Genomic DNA, 14,375 nt, shown 5'->3' with positions numbered 1-14,375 from the left:
AACGATAAATACTATTCTTATTTTGGCAAGCGTGCACTCAATGATCTTATAATAATAATATAATGCATAAATAATAGTACACAAATGGTATAAGTCTTTTTAAATTAATTTTCGAAATTCCAACTCGTAAGTCTTTGCAATAAATAACACAGCCCATGTCATATCACCTTTCATAATAGGAATAGTTTTGAATAGTTAAAAAAATCCAATTGATAATGTGTAGTGTGCATTATTCTATATCTACGTAGAATCAGTCATAAAATAAACAAAAGTGAAATCTTTTCCATCCTCTAAGGTGAAATCTTCTTGAAGTAGAAAAATGAAATCTGCATCAAAGAGAATTTAAGCACTACGTTTACTGCATAAAAGATTATATATATAGAGGCTGTATGGTAGAATCTTTGCGAATCGAAATAAATAAAAAGGTGAAACATAAACCTGAAATGGAAAAATCAAGAATGTTATCCAATTTTATATAATTTCGAATCACTATCAAAAGGCATTTAATTTTTGTAATGGAATCCAAGAACGAAATTACTCCCAGTCTTGGCTGTATGGCGCATTAGTGCCTTTGCCTTTTGCAATGGAAAGAAACCATGGATTTAGTATATACGAAAAAAACAGTACAAAAAAAAATTCTGCGTTGGAAATTCGCAATTTACCTTTCCTAAATTTTTTCGAAAAAAAATCGTCAATTTTAATTTGCCAAGCGCTAAACGCGGTTCACTTATCCATAATGGGGGACAGAAAGCACAAACAAAGCGTAAATATGAGCAGTTTATACTTCAAAATTGGTTCCACATCTTGAGCTTCAGGATTTGTTTTTAATTTTGGTATGTTTTTGTTTTCTTTAGAAGGCGGATATAGCGAAGCAATTCGAGCTGCCTGAGCGGCAGTCGAAGATCACCACGCTGCTCAATCAGGCCGGTCAGGCGTACTGTATTTGTCGCTCGTCGGACAGCTCACGGTTTATGATGTAAGAAGTGAAATTGCGCTTGCCTTTTTTACATTATGGATATACTATAGGTGGGGTCGGTATTCTGAACAAATGAATTCATAAACAATTAATATAAAAGATTGTTTGTTTTGTGTTAAATTGGTAGGGCTAACAATTTTGCATGTTTTGCAATAATTCATTTTAACACAACGTGTTAAATATTAAGTGTTTTTAAGTCAATGGTTTTTGTCTTAAATATTAACTAAAGAATATTATTTGGGTAATATAATGGTAAATTACATTTTTTTTTCACATTCACAAACTTCACATATTCATACCAATTGCATTGTATTTGTTGTGTTTGAATGTCATTGTAATATTGTTTCAATGTGAATTTTACACAACTGGGTTTTTATGCTATCCTGCTGTCAAGGACTAAGTACAGAATGTACCCATTAGTAGTTTAGTAGAGTTCTTTGTGAAAGAGTGTCCAGGGCAGCACTGCTGTCTTACCTATTTCTGCATTATTATGTTGTTTCTTTTTCAAATTACCACAGTGTTTCAAGACGAAAGTCTTAGACCAGTGTGTGTTGCCAGTGATCACATATTTTTTTTTTTTTTTTTTTTTCACACTCTCATACACACACTCAACATAGCCCCGCACTAGGAAAACCCTGTGTCGCGGGTGCCATGGACACACACATAGACAACCACAAATTACACCCAAACTCACGAGAGAAATAAATGTAGGCCATACACATATTTCTCCCGGCCTGGGAATCGAACCCAGGACCTCTGCATGGCAGTCCGGCATGGTAACTGTTCGGCCACGGAGGCAGAAATATGGATCAGGAACCCTCACTATGGCCATAAGAAGGCTCAAGTTCACTCAGCGGGCAATGGAGAGAGCGATGCTCGGTATTTCCCTACGTGATAGAATCAGAAATTAGGAAATCTATAAGAGACCTAAGATAACCGATATAGCTAGAAGAATTGCTCAGTCTGGCCTTTGGGGCAGATTGGTTCTTCAATGGCTACCGCGCACCAGACAACGTTCAGTGGGTAGACTCCCCACCAGGTGGACCGACGATCTGGTAAAGGTCGCGGGAAGCCGATGGATGTGGGCAGCGCAGGACCGAATGTTGTGGAGATCGTTGGGGGAGGCCAATGCCCAGCATTGGGCGTCGTATGGATGATTGATGTTGTCTCAGGATGACAGGTGCAGTGGCAGTGCGCTTTGAGTGGCACTGCAACTGTTATGGACAGGTGTGATGCTTAACCACCAGTCGCACATTTGTTCTTCCCGTCTCTTAGTGTCATAAAAAAAAACTAGTGGTGCACAATGTCAGGATTGCATGCTAAATAAAATTTAAATAAAAATGTCTTGACCATAATAGCGCCCAAACTTTAAGTATGAATCTGGGTGAATATCAACTCATCCGAAGAACAGAGTCCGATGTGATTATGTAGTGAAAAGAGAATAAGTACGTTACGAGAATAATTTCGTTATTCAAACTGAGGCCTTTGTAAAGGTTTTTTAAGAATTTATATATCTTATTTCGTTTCGGAAATATAAAATCGAACAATGGTTGATCTGACATCCACAGCGAAGAAGAACTAACGAAATGTAGTATGTCCTGAGAACAAGTAGTCTTGCACATAGATTTTTGTTCTATGGAGAAGTCGATATGTTGCAGCAATGTGATAAAATATTTGACAGACTGATTGGAATACTTAGGGAAATTAACACACGGATAAAACTATGAATTAATTTCATACAAACAATGCTATTGTATGAAATATTTAATTTCTATTTCTATAATATTTAATTTATAAAATTAGTATGTTACAACCCATCATTGGATATTTTACGTCATGAGTGTGTTGTTTGTCCAGAGCATGTGACGCATGTGAAGAATGGTACCATGGAGATTGCATCAACATATCTGAGCGTGAAGCCAAGTACATCAAGACATACTTTTGTGACCGCTGCAGGGAGGAAGATCCAACTTTGAAAACTAGATTTAGACCACAGAAGAGGGAGAATGATGGAGACTCAGGTTTGTTTCTTATCACAGATATACAATATTGATACTACATAATAGAACATTTATGTGTTATGATATGTACTGTTGAATTAAAACTGAGCAAAACATTCTTTTTTGTATTAATTATTAATAAATTAGTGAAAATTCTTGTTCAAAATCAATTGAAAAAGCATTCACCATAACATCACCATCTTCTGGCAGTGCCGGCGGTGCGTACTATATCACACAGTAAGACACCACTTGTTCGTGTTCTGTAATGTTTTAATGTGTTTCTCGTATCTGCATCAGACTGCGATGATTTTGCAAGTAGATGAGTGGCTGTGCGTGATGAATGTTTGAAGTTTTGTGAGAGGAGGATGAGCGACTATCATCTGTGATTTACTATTAATATTATCTAGTTATTGAATTTCAGTGCCTTGGTGATTTACTGTGAATACTGTGTAATTTTATGAAATAAAAAATAAAATAAAAAGCATAATATCTGCAAGCATTCATGTGGAACCTTTAGATTTTTGAGTACTGCTGGACAAGGTGATAATATGCAATATTACTTAAGATCACATTCCAGGTCGTGACGACAGAAAGAAGAAGCGCAAAGAGAAAGACCATTCGGAGAATAAGTCCTCCAAGAGACCTAGTATCAAGGATGGCTGTGGAGACTGTCCAGGGTGCTTACAGCTCGCAGATTGTGGGCAGTAAGTAGTTAATTTCCTATTCTACTATATCATATCAATTATAGTCCAATGATATTAATATGCGTGATGAAAAGTAGTGAAGAAAGAAACATTTTTTTATAGAAATGTATGCAATCTGCCGACTAGAGCAAGTCTGTATATCTGTGGTGTGTCTATGGTCGTCGATAAACTGTACAGGAATGAACTTAATAAGGTAGAGCAAGCTAAGCTAGTGACCTTAGGTGTATGCCTATCACCTAAGTAATCTAACAGATCCTAGCCCTGACCATATAAGTGTGCTGAATAAATATATAGATAAGTACGGAATACATGGGTCGTGAGACCTAAGGCAACAGACGGACGGGGGAAGGAAAAAAGCGTGTACTGTGATGGATATTCTCAATATTTCATTTTTAATTTGGGACTTAATCACGTATAAAACATATTTAATTTATTTCGACGTTTCGGACATATTGCAACGTCCATGGTCTCGAAGGGACTCAAGAGGCAGGTGTTAGCATCTTCTAGCCATGCGAGTTATAGTTAGAGTGCGAGATATTCTCACTGTCGGTCTCACAGACTCACGAGACCTATCTACTGATGGGTAAAGGTGACTTGGCCACAATGAGAGGATGCTAGCAGGTGATAAATTAAACTCGACTGCTGTTGAAAGACTAATTTTAATAATAAATTAATTGCTATATATACAAATTTACTAATGTAGTGTGTGTTAATACACACACTATTACAAAAAATGTCTCTAAAATCTAAGTGTCTTGTCGGTGTAAAGTCACTGACTCCTGTAACACAGGTTATACCTAGCTCAGGTGTCAGGGACTTCACTATTCTGTTGTAACTATTTTGTAACAAGAAATATTATTATTATTATAAAGTTCCGTTGAAGATTATCTTTCGGTCATTCGTCTTGCTGAGTAGTGCTGCTGAAGCACTATTCAGCAAGTGCTGTCTATTCAATTGCAGTCAATTGCAGTCTATTTTTGGATTGTTTGCCTGTTGAGTGGAAAGTTCAAAGGTTGTTTGCACATCCTGGCACCTCAGAACAGACTCCAGTTCATATAGCACAATTGCCTTAGATATCAGCAATGTCATGTGTGTATTATTCTTTATTGTGTGTCAAAGGTTGTTTGAACAGAAACTATAAATAGATTCTTTTACTGTTCTTTCTTATCTGAAACTGTAGTAGGTAGAGGCTTAATACAATGATTTTTTTTTTCCAGCTGTGACGCATGTGAAGACATGTACAAATACGGAGGCAGCAACAAGGTGAAGGCCAAATGTAAACAGAGGATATGCATCAAGAGCAAAGAGAGAAAGTCTACCAAACAATCCAGGTTAGTAATTATTTTGTATAGGATGACCACGGACTGTAGTTTTTGCTATAAACCAGATGAAATTACTGTGCATATTGTAAGCTAGTGCTGCTCTTTAATAGACACAATACTCCTGTAGAAAGCTAAACACGCAATTTTTTGGAAAATAGTGTGTGTGGGAAAAATCAAGTCACAAATACATGTTTGTTTTTGCGAAACACATACAAATTTATAAGAACAGGTCAAAACCCGTTTGTCGTAAAGGCCAATATCGGCTTCATGATTATGAATAGGGCGACTACATATCTGTTATTGTTATCTATTTTTGTATGCAAAATAATTTTATTAAATTTGACCAACTTCTGCTGTCTTGATTATATTTTCCTTTACAATGAAATCATCCTTATGAGAAATTGAGTCAATTAGCATTAAAAAAATTGACAATTTTATTAATTTTGTATGGAACATATTTAAAAAAAAATTATCAACTTTGGCTAGCCTGATTTTTTGTCTCATACAGTGAAATGATCCATCCATGAAACTGAGTCGGTTAGCACTAAAAATGCTTTGATCATTATTATTCATTTTTATGGACAACTCACACTTGATAAAAAAATTGACTATACCAAAATTGTTCACACAAAAAAAAGACTGAATGGTTCCTAAGACAGTTTCCTTGTATCTTCTATGATTTCGGATTTCCACATACTATCCCATTAAAAAAAAACACTGTATATAATGTCTAGGTATTATGTGGAGTGCCAGCTGCAGATTTGGCAAAGTATTAAAGACAAAATAATCAAGTAAGTTATTTCTGTTTGCGTTTCTGAGCTCCTTCCTGTGGGTTTAGGTTAGGTTAATACACAGTAGCCACTTCAAGTGCTCTCCAGGGTATGCCTGACTTGCCAAAATATATCAAAAAATGAACTGTTTATGGTCTCACAGACCGATTGCATGTTGGCAAAAAGAAAAGAAAAAAGAAGGTTAGGTTAATATATGGAAAAGACATGAGGAAACTTGGGGCTCTTTACCAACACTTAGTACATGTGGTTATTACAACAGCTTACAGAAATTCGACAGGGTATTGCAGTTAAAATGCTTAACCAATTATAGTTAAAAACATGTCATGATATTAGTATAAAAGTTAAGAAAATTACCTATATTAATTTACTGTAAGAAATATAATTATAAAATAAATAATTATAGTTGACACTACAACATTATACCACAAAATACAAAATTACATTCACTATTTGTTGATAGCAGTGTATTTGGATGATATATTTGTGATATTAATTTTTTAAACGGCATCGCCAATGAAACTACAGTTCTAGATTAATTAGTCCGTTTAGGCGTCATTTTCTTAGCAATCTTGTTCGTATAGCAGCAACAGAGGAAAAAAGAAGCACCACGAACGTGAAACGTACGAGCCTGAAGAATCAATAGCGCATCTGCAAACCAGCGAGGCGCGGCAGTGCTACGGCCCACAGTGCACTCGCGCCGCGCAGTACGGCTCCAAGTACTGCTCTGCACAGTGCGGGATAAGGCTGGCCACTGCGAGGATTTACCAGGTATCTAATATTCTTGAGGGAAGCTGCAAAGGGTGCACAACAAACTGTGCCCTTCCTTGGTATAATATATCACATGTGATCATTCGTCAAAAGTGTTTTTGTCACATGGAAAGTCTTAACAATAATATGAACTACGTGAAACAAATGATTTATATGTGAAATTTTACAACTCTGCTATGTAAGTGTAAGAAAGTTATCGACTCTCCTGAAAAATTATCCTTTTGCAGATGTGGTCTTATTACACCAAGGGTACGTGAAACGCAAGACATTCTATTCAATACATACTACTACAGATATATTTTTTATTATTATTATATTTTTTCATATCATCATTATCAACTCATATTTTAGTAGCACTAGAGCTCAAGTCAAATCTTTGCGACGTAAAGCTCTGAATGACACTGCAACTGTTATAGACAGGCGTGTCGCTAACCATCAGGCGCCCGACTTGTTTGTCCTGTCATTTGACATCATAAAAATATTACTAAAAAGGTCACGAAAAATTTTTTACATTCATATGTTGAAAAAGTTTCACAACTCTTGGAAAGTGAACACTCCATAAATGAGACCCATGCTCAGCACTGGAAGGTACAGTAGGTTGACGACGATGAATGATAGCTAGTTTTTTACTTCAAGTATCTGTTTCTTAATATACATTAATAACATATTTTATTGATTAAATTGATGAATAATGATGAATGAATAATGAATACAAATGGATTCTATTCACAGGTCCTACCCCAACGCATCCAAGAATGGTCGCTTTCCAGTTGCATGGTGGAACAGAAGAACCGTAAGGCGTTGGAGGTGGTCCGCAGCGGGCTGCAGCGTGCGCAGGCTTCGCTAAGGGCGCTCGACAAGCAGCACACAGAATTGGACGCTTTGATCGCACGCGCCAAGAATGTCACTATCGTGCATAGCGACGAGAAGGTTCGTGGGTCCTTGTTTTAATTTTTTAAACGGTTATAAGCAAGCGTTCAGATCATAATTTCACCTCATAGTCTCAGGGAGAAGAAAGTGGAAAATGCGATAAGGTGTCTGGTCATGCTTGCTTTGAAAAGTCCCGTTGTATTTGTTATACGCACTCTTCATGGAAGAATGGCATAAGTGGAGTTACGTCAAAAACATTTACTGCTTCATTAGATATAGAAAAATATAACCCACATCCTCTCCAATTTTTGTAACTAATATTGTATATTGTTACGCGATAACTCCGGCATTTACATTTGTGAAGCGATTTTGATACCTCAGTGGTGGTCCCATTTAAATTTGAAGAAAATATTCCACCTCTAAGGATGGCAAACTAGGGGATGAATGACTTTTGAAGTCCGTTTTTTTAGTACTCTGCACTGAGGTTATTTGATTATTGGTCTTTTCGCGGTTACTAATTATAGCAATTTATAGAATAACAAAGTAACGCTTTACAGACAGTTAAAACAATAGGTGGCGGTTTAAGTAACAAAATCGGTAAACCAGCATGAAATTTCTCTGATTAATCAGGTTATAATTGTTACTATAAATTATTGCATAATAATTTTAATATATATAATTTCTTTAAGAATAACAAAAACAAAATTTAAACACCATTTTTCTTTCCTTAATTTCTGAAGAAATTCTATTGTATTTCAAGCTGGTACAATAATGGTACCAGCTTGTGTTGACTTTGAAGTAATTGCCTATATTGAAATAATTTAATTCTGTTTCTTTGTAATCTTTTTACCCCCAGGAAACAGACGAAGAAACAACAATGTACTGCATAACTTGCGGTCACGAGATCCATTCGCGCACGGCGGTCAAGCACATGGAAAAATGCTTTATCAAATACGAGGCCCAGGCGTCCTTCGGCAGTCGGCACCGCACCCGTATAGACGCACAGAGCATGTTCTGCGATTATTATAACCCAAATAATGGAACCTACTGCAAACGTTTGAGGGTAAGCACATTTTATACATATAGCTACGAAATATAATTAAAAAGGATAAATAGTGTAGTGGCAATAATGCCAGTTTCCGGTTCAGTGTTGCCATTTTAACGCTGTTTCAAATATTTATTTAGCCAACTTATGACAGTATTGCCATTCAAACCCTTACTGAGCTAATTAGCCGTCAAAATGGAATATGGAATAATAAAGGTAGTGGAATCTAATTTAATTTTCTGATAAAATTTTAAAAATCATATTGTTATAATACAATATTTTGTAAAAGCATATGTAGTGAAAATTCAAATAAGGTCTTTTATTAATAATTTTTGCAACTATAAAAAATAGGGTGGTTGTGATGGTGGGTCAGTCAACCCCGTCCATGGGACCCAAGGGCCCAAAACGTTAGTTTGGAAAACAAAAATACGAGATTTAGATCCGAAAAATAGTTCCATTTCCTTTCATTAATAATTGTAATCTTAGAATCGCTCGAATAACAATAGGCCTTTAAAGGAATGTCGCAATTGTCGCTTTAAAACCATGAATGGCATTTTTATATGTGAATAAAATATGTGGACATTTTCACTTTAATACCACCTGTGGCATTTATAGGTGTGAAGGTATGCCATATAGCAGCAGTAGAGCTCCTTGTGAAAGGGTTCATCCAGGGAAGTACTACCACCTTACCTATTTCTGTAATGTGAGCATTACTGCGTTCCGGTTTTGAAGGTTAAGGGTGCTGGTGAAATTACAGGAACATGAGACTTGTCAACTTATGTCTCAGGGTCACGGGCGCAGTTACGGCGAACCTCGGATCTTTGCGATTTAAAGCCTGAGTGACACTGCAACTGTTATGGACAGGAGTGTAGCTTACCATCAGGCGCAAGACTTTTTCGTCCCGTCACTTGGTATTATAAAAAAAAAAACCATCCGTAGCATTTATAGGCATGAAGGTGACCATAAATGGTATTTATATGTATGTAGATGCTTTACTATCATTACACGCTAAAATTCTGATGACGACTATAAAATTTATTGACCTCACTTAACTTTTTAAAGGTAATGTGTCCTGAGCACTTCAAAGATCCAAAAGTGAGCGATTCGGACGTCTGCGGCTGCCCTCTAGTTCGCAACGTGTTCGAACCGACAGGCGAGTTCTGCCGCGCCCCGAAGAAGGCCTGCCTTAAGCACTACCAGTGGGAGAAGCTGAGACGCGCTGAGATCGACATGGAACGAGTGCGTCAGTGGTTGAAGTTGGACGAGTTGGTCGAACAGGAACGGAGTATTCGACTTGCCATGGCTTCTAGGTACCATTTCTCGTACAATCTTCAGTTTGTAATATTAATAGTGCCACCATTCCTATACTGCTGCCACGCATTAATGTTAACATTCTGCGTTCTGGTTTTAAGGGTAAGGGTACTGGTGAAACTACAGGCACATGGGACTTATGTCCACTTATGAACGTGATAACTGTGATTACTCCCTCAGAGCGATTTACATATGAAGACTTTTAGTAGCGCGTCTGCAGCTATTCAGTCGCGATCGTCTACTTGTATACACACGAGCAAGTTAAGCAGCGATACAGTTCCGATGCAAACACAATGCAATCCCGATACACGTTTGTAGAGACTGCATCGATGAAGTCGCGCGTTTGCACCGATGCAATAACGCGTTTGAATCGGTGCAACCGTCTATAAATCGCTATTGTCGCGATATAATCTCGCGTTTGCATCGATATAACCGCCTATAAGTCGATAGGGTCGTGTTGCAATCGCGCGTTTGTATCGTTACTAATAAGTCCCCGTGTATAACCGCACTAATGCGATTTTTAACTGAATGTGGTTGGTGTTATATTATCCCTTGATATTGTATATTAAATTTATGTTGTGACTTTGATAATATGGCATAAATGATTATTTTCAATAGTTTTTATAGATAGAACATTGGCTCTTAACTACAAGTTTTCATTAGCATTTTCTTTTACAGAGCGGGTGTACTTGGTTTGATGTTACATTCAACCTACAATCATGAAGTAATGGAGCGGATCACCGGCAAAGCGAATGAGAACGGGAAAGTCAAAGAAGGCTCTTGACATAGACCACGTAGGGACCGCCCTACAGATCACTTAAGAGACCACCATCTAACACGTCAGACCATAATACGAGACCCATCACCAAGAGAATCGCTAAGAGAACATGCCAATAATGACACGTCTAGTGATCCATCAAACAGGGAGACCAAGATAGAATCATCTAGAAGCCACCCAAACAGAGAACATACCGAAAGAAATCCATCTACCAGCGAACCAATTAAAAACCAGACTGCAAGACACACGCCTATAAATCAGCCAATTGCCGAACCACCTGGAAATATGCCAGTCAAACAGCAGACAATAAGAGATTCGTCTCAGTTTATGAAAAACCAGCTAATAAGAGACCAATTGTTTATGCGTGATCCATCAAAACCTAGAACCAGACCACGTGTAAAACATACAGAGAGATTGAAAGAATTTGCTAATGTTATTGATGAAAAAGCCCTAGAGATACAAGGTAAAGTAAAAATTAACACTCAAAATACGAAACCACAGACAGCTACTTCAGCTAGTTCAATAAATACGCAGCCAACTTCAAGTCGGATAGGAGGTCAAATAACTAAAAATCGGTTATCGGAGGATGAATTAATACACTACCAGTTATCTCAGGATCAAGACAGCCAGGAACCTGATGAACCACCCTGTGAGCAACTTACTGAAAATCAACTTATTGAAATATTGAACCAATCTCCTTCTCAGAAAAGACTATTGTAAATAAAGATTGTAAGTATATGTATATAGCGTACGTTTTAAATGTGTGATGTAAGGGTTTGTAAATACGATTTTGACAATAAAGTGTTACACAAAATTTTGATAATACATTTTGTTTCCCTACCACGAAAGAGCGAAAAAATCGAAAAAAATAGAATTTAAATCATGCGACACCATCTAGAGCCATTATTATTTGTCAATAAGTACATATATAGCTGTCAACAGCTGGACATAAGATACCCTTCTTCTATCTTCTTATGGTCGTTGGGGTAAGGGGCAATGAACGCTTTTATAATAAGATGGTTGTTGTTCAAATTTTACCAGTCACGTAGTTCAAAACTATAGTGAAACTAAAAGGTATATCCGTGGCACAGGTGTCTAAGATGTTTGAAATATATGTTGTAATTGATAATATGTATTTACAAAGAGCATCCTTGCTCATTATTTTCAGGGGAATCTGCCTTACAAATCTATGCAGTTAAACAAAAAGGATCCAATGCACATCCAGTCATTATCGAGATATGGCACTTTGAAGTTTAAAAATGTTTCTCACTCTTGTTTTATTTTCAAAATTTATAATGTCATGTAACTCTAGAGATTTATGTTTATAATGTTGGATTTTTTTGCTGATATAAGAGGCTAAATTTTAGGAACCGTTTGGTACATATAACTTATTTTGGATCTTCAGATTGGATCCTTTTTGCTTAACTACGTCCAAATAGAGATGGGAAAAACTGCTTAGTTTTTTAAACGTTAAAGCGTGCTTTTTAAAAAAGCGTGCTTTTCTAAACGCTTTTTAGTTTGAAGCTTACAAAATCGTTTAAAAAAACATTTAAGCGCATAGACTTGATAAGTCAAAAAAGCTTGCAAGGTTGTGCTGATAGTGAAAAGCAAATTAGACCATTACAGGTTTTAACATAAGTAAGTTTATTTGTAAAACACGAGTTTTATTTTATTGATAAAATTATTATTCACTTAAATTAAAAAGCGTGCTTATGTGGTTATTTTAGAAAGCAAACTTTTTTAAGTGCTTTAATTTCGTTTAAACGCCCGCCTCTATTTACAAATGAGCAGTAATTTGCTTATGTTTGATTTAGATTGTCATCCATGGTTCGATCTGGTGCCTTCTTCATTCAGCAGCTCCAAGTATATAAGTAATTAATAGATTCAGGCGCTACTTTGCGGAAGTCCATGTTAATAAAAATAGAAGTAAATTAATTTGCTACTTCGCGAACCCAATGGAGGTTCAATCTGTAGCGTCGAGCGTTCAACAGCCCCTGAGGATGCCTCGTGGAGAGGCGAAACACGTGTCGGGTATATTTTTTGGTGATGGTGTTTGTGACTGTTGTTGCGCTTGTGTTATTTATTTTATTAATTTTATGCGGAGAAAGGGTGGGATAATTAACTGAATGAAAAAATATTCAACACAAGCGCAGCTATTTTGCACGATTTAACCTCTATTGGGTTCGCGTAGTAGCAAATTAATTTACTTCCATATTTAGTTCCAAGTGACTCCTTTGAGATCGTCAGAAGACCTGGTTATGCTTGTAATACCTACAATATATAAGAACAAGTTAGGTCGTAACGCTGACTTACAGTAATGTAAGTTAGCAATCATATCCAGCCGATAGTTTTATTGATCTACTTTAATAGGCGTGCGTAATAAGTGTAACATTTTAACTAGATACAGTTGAACACTTGCGTCGTGGTCGCAAATAATCATTTAACTCGAAGCAGAGTAGGGTGACCATCGCGATTGATTTAAAATGAGTTTATGTTAATCTGGGGCATTTTGGTATATACGTATATTTTTAAGCACAAATAGTTATTATCTTCTTTATTAGGCTGAATAGTACCCGCAATATTGAGATTTTTCGAAGTGATTTATAAGTAAAACAATATGCAAGTAACGCAATAGTCGTTGATTTGGAAAATAGGATAAAATACATTATTTTCATAAATTTTTCTTGTATTTTTTTAAACAGAGTGAGGGGTGGTCAAAGCTTTCTTAACCGATGATTTTTCAAATATGAAGAAAATATTTCAACTCCAAGGATGGCAAACTTGGAGATGAACCCTGTTTATTGAATTTCGCCCTCTTTCCGTTAAGCGATTTCAATAAAACTTGGCAAATACATGGAATTCCACAAACTTTCGAAGTCTTTTTAATAAAAATGTTTTTTTTTAATAATAGCAAAATTCAAAAAAGGTACATTTGCACTGCCAGTGGCATTAAAGAGCTTGGAAGTTAAATTAAAATACACATTCCAAAAATACGCAATGCTATTGGCCACCCTAGTGTAATGACACTCCTGCCACTCACCCCTTGCACAAAGGGAGTGTCGAAGCTACATACAGCGAATATGCTACGGTTCCGTTTAATTAAAATCATATTATCCTGTTAGCGACGGAAATAAGGATTACGCGCCCGTGCGGTCATCGGATTACCATTCACATATATAAAGAAAGATGCTGGGGATTGAAACAGTCTATGTGCAGTTTTTGAGCAAATAACTGTATTAAGATTGCTAAAGAAGAAGAGGAGAGGGAATAAGTCGTCACAAAGCTGCCTATAAAAAAACATCATAATTTTAACACACTATATTTATTTATTATACATATTAACAAAGAAGCTTTAAAAAAGCTTTGAAAGCTTAAATATTATAATTTAAAACTAGATGAATAAAATTGGGTCCCCGCGGCAAAGTGCCCAAGATGCCGGCAGCGTTCGCCCTTTGTATAGCTGTGCTAATACGTTGGGCAAAGTAGCTGCCGAGTTACCTCTAGAGTTATTGGTCCGTGATAATATAATTAGTCTATCTATACATATAATTAGTCAATTTTAATTCATACAACGTTTACCTTCCTATAGTATTTTCATGCATACGCGATGTAATATTGGCGTAAGTCTGTCTTTGTACCTCCTTCTGAAAGTTTTCCTCCTGGTCATGACTTGCCACTGCCGATCTGGAAGTTTTTAGTCTGCTAATTTTAAATCATCTATCTCAGTTGCGTGTCAATAGCGTCAATGTCATGATTTTGTACGTTTGGTATTCTGCTAAAATGATGCGATTTAATCGATTGCCCGTCTCA

The 14,375-nt window shown here is 36.5% G+C and overlaps 1 protein-coding gene across 2 annotated transcripts; it reads left to right on the top strand.

Annotated features, from left to right (window-relative positions):
* The first annotated feature begins 721 nt into the window (after positions 1–721).
* Positions 722–11,237, top strand: LOC113226548 (CXXC-type zinc finger protein 1-like). Of its 2 annotated transcripts, none has more exons than XM_026459212.1 (10): positions 722–763; positions 855–976; positions 2,834–2,997; positions 3,554–3,680; positions 4,898–5,011; positions 6,378–6,561; positions 7,294–7,491; positions 8,288–8,494; positions 9,539–9,786; positions 10,466–11,237. In XM_026459212.1, the coding sequence occupies exons 1-10, from the start codon at positions 737–739 to the stop codon at positions 10,569–10,571; spliced, it is 1,497 nt and encodes a 498-aa protein (XP_026314997.1). In that variant the 5' UTR covers positions 722–736; the 3' UTR covers positions 10,572–11,237. The 2 variants fall into 2 exon arrangements, with proteins under 2 accessions (XP_026314997.1, XP_026314996.1); XM_026459211.1 differs by having other exon boundaries at positions 6,375–6,561.
* Positions 11,238–14,375: the final 3,138 nt, after the last annotated feature.

Source organism: Hyposmocoma kahamanoa, unplaced genomic scaffold (genome assembly GCF_003589595.1).
Source record: "Hyposmocoma kahamanoa isolate Upper Pololo Valley unplaced genomic scaffold, ASM358959v1 192, whole genome shotgun sequence".
Taxonomy (NCBI): domain Eukaryota; kingdom Metazoa; phylum Arthropoda; class Insecta; order Lepidoptera; family Cosmopterigidae; genus Hyposmocoma; species Hyposmocoma kahamanoa.
The sequence above is the reverse complement of the archived record's forward strand: the minus strand, read 5'-3'. Positions and strand labels throughout refer to the sequence as shown.

Excerpts from the sequence above, each read along its gene's own strand:
- LOC113226548 (XM_026459211.1), top strand. The coding sequence starts at position 737 with ATGGGGGACAGAAAGCACAAACAAAGC. Across the intron at positions 977-2,833 it reads GACAGCTCACGGTTTATGAT|AGCATGTGACGCATGTGAAG; the intron begins GTAAGAAGTGAA and ends TTGTTTGTCCAG. Across the intron at positions 5,012-6,374 it reads AAGTCTACCAAACAATCCAG|CAGCAACAGAGGAAAAAAGA; the intron begins GTTAGTAATTAT and ends TTGTTCGTATAG.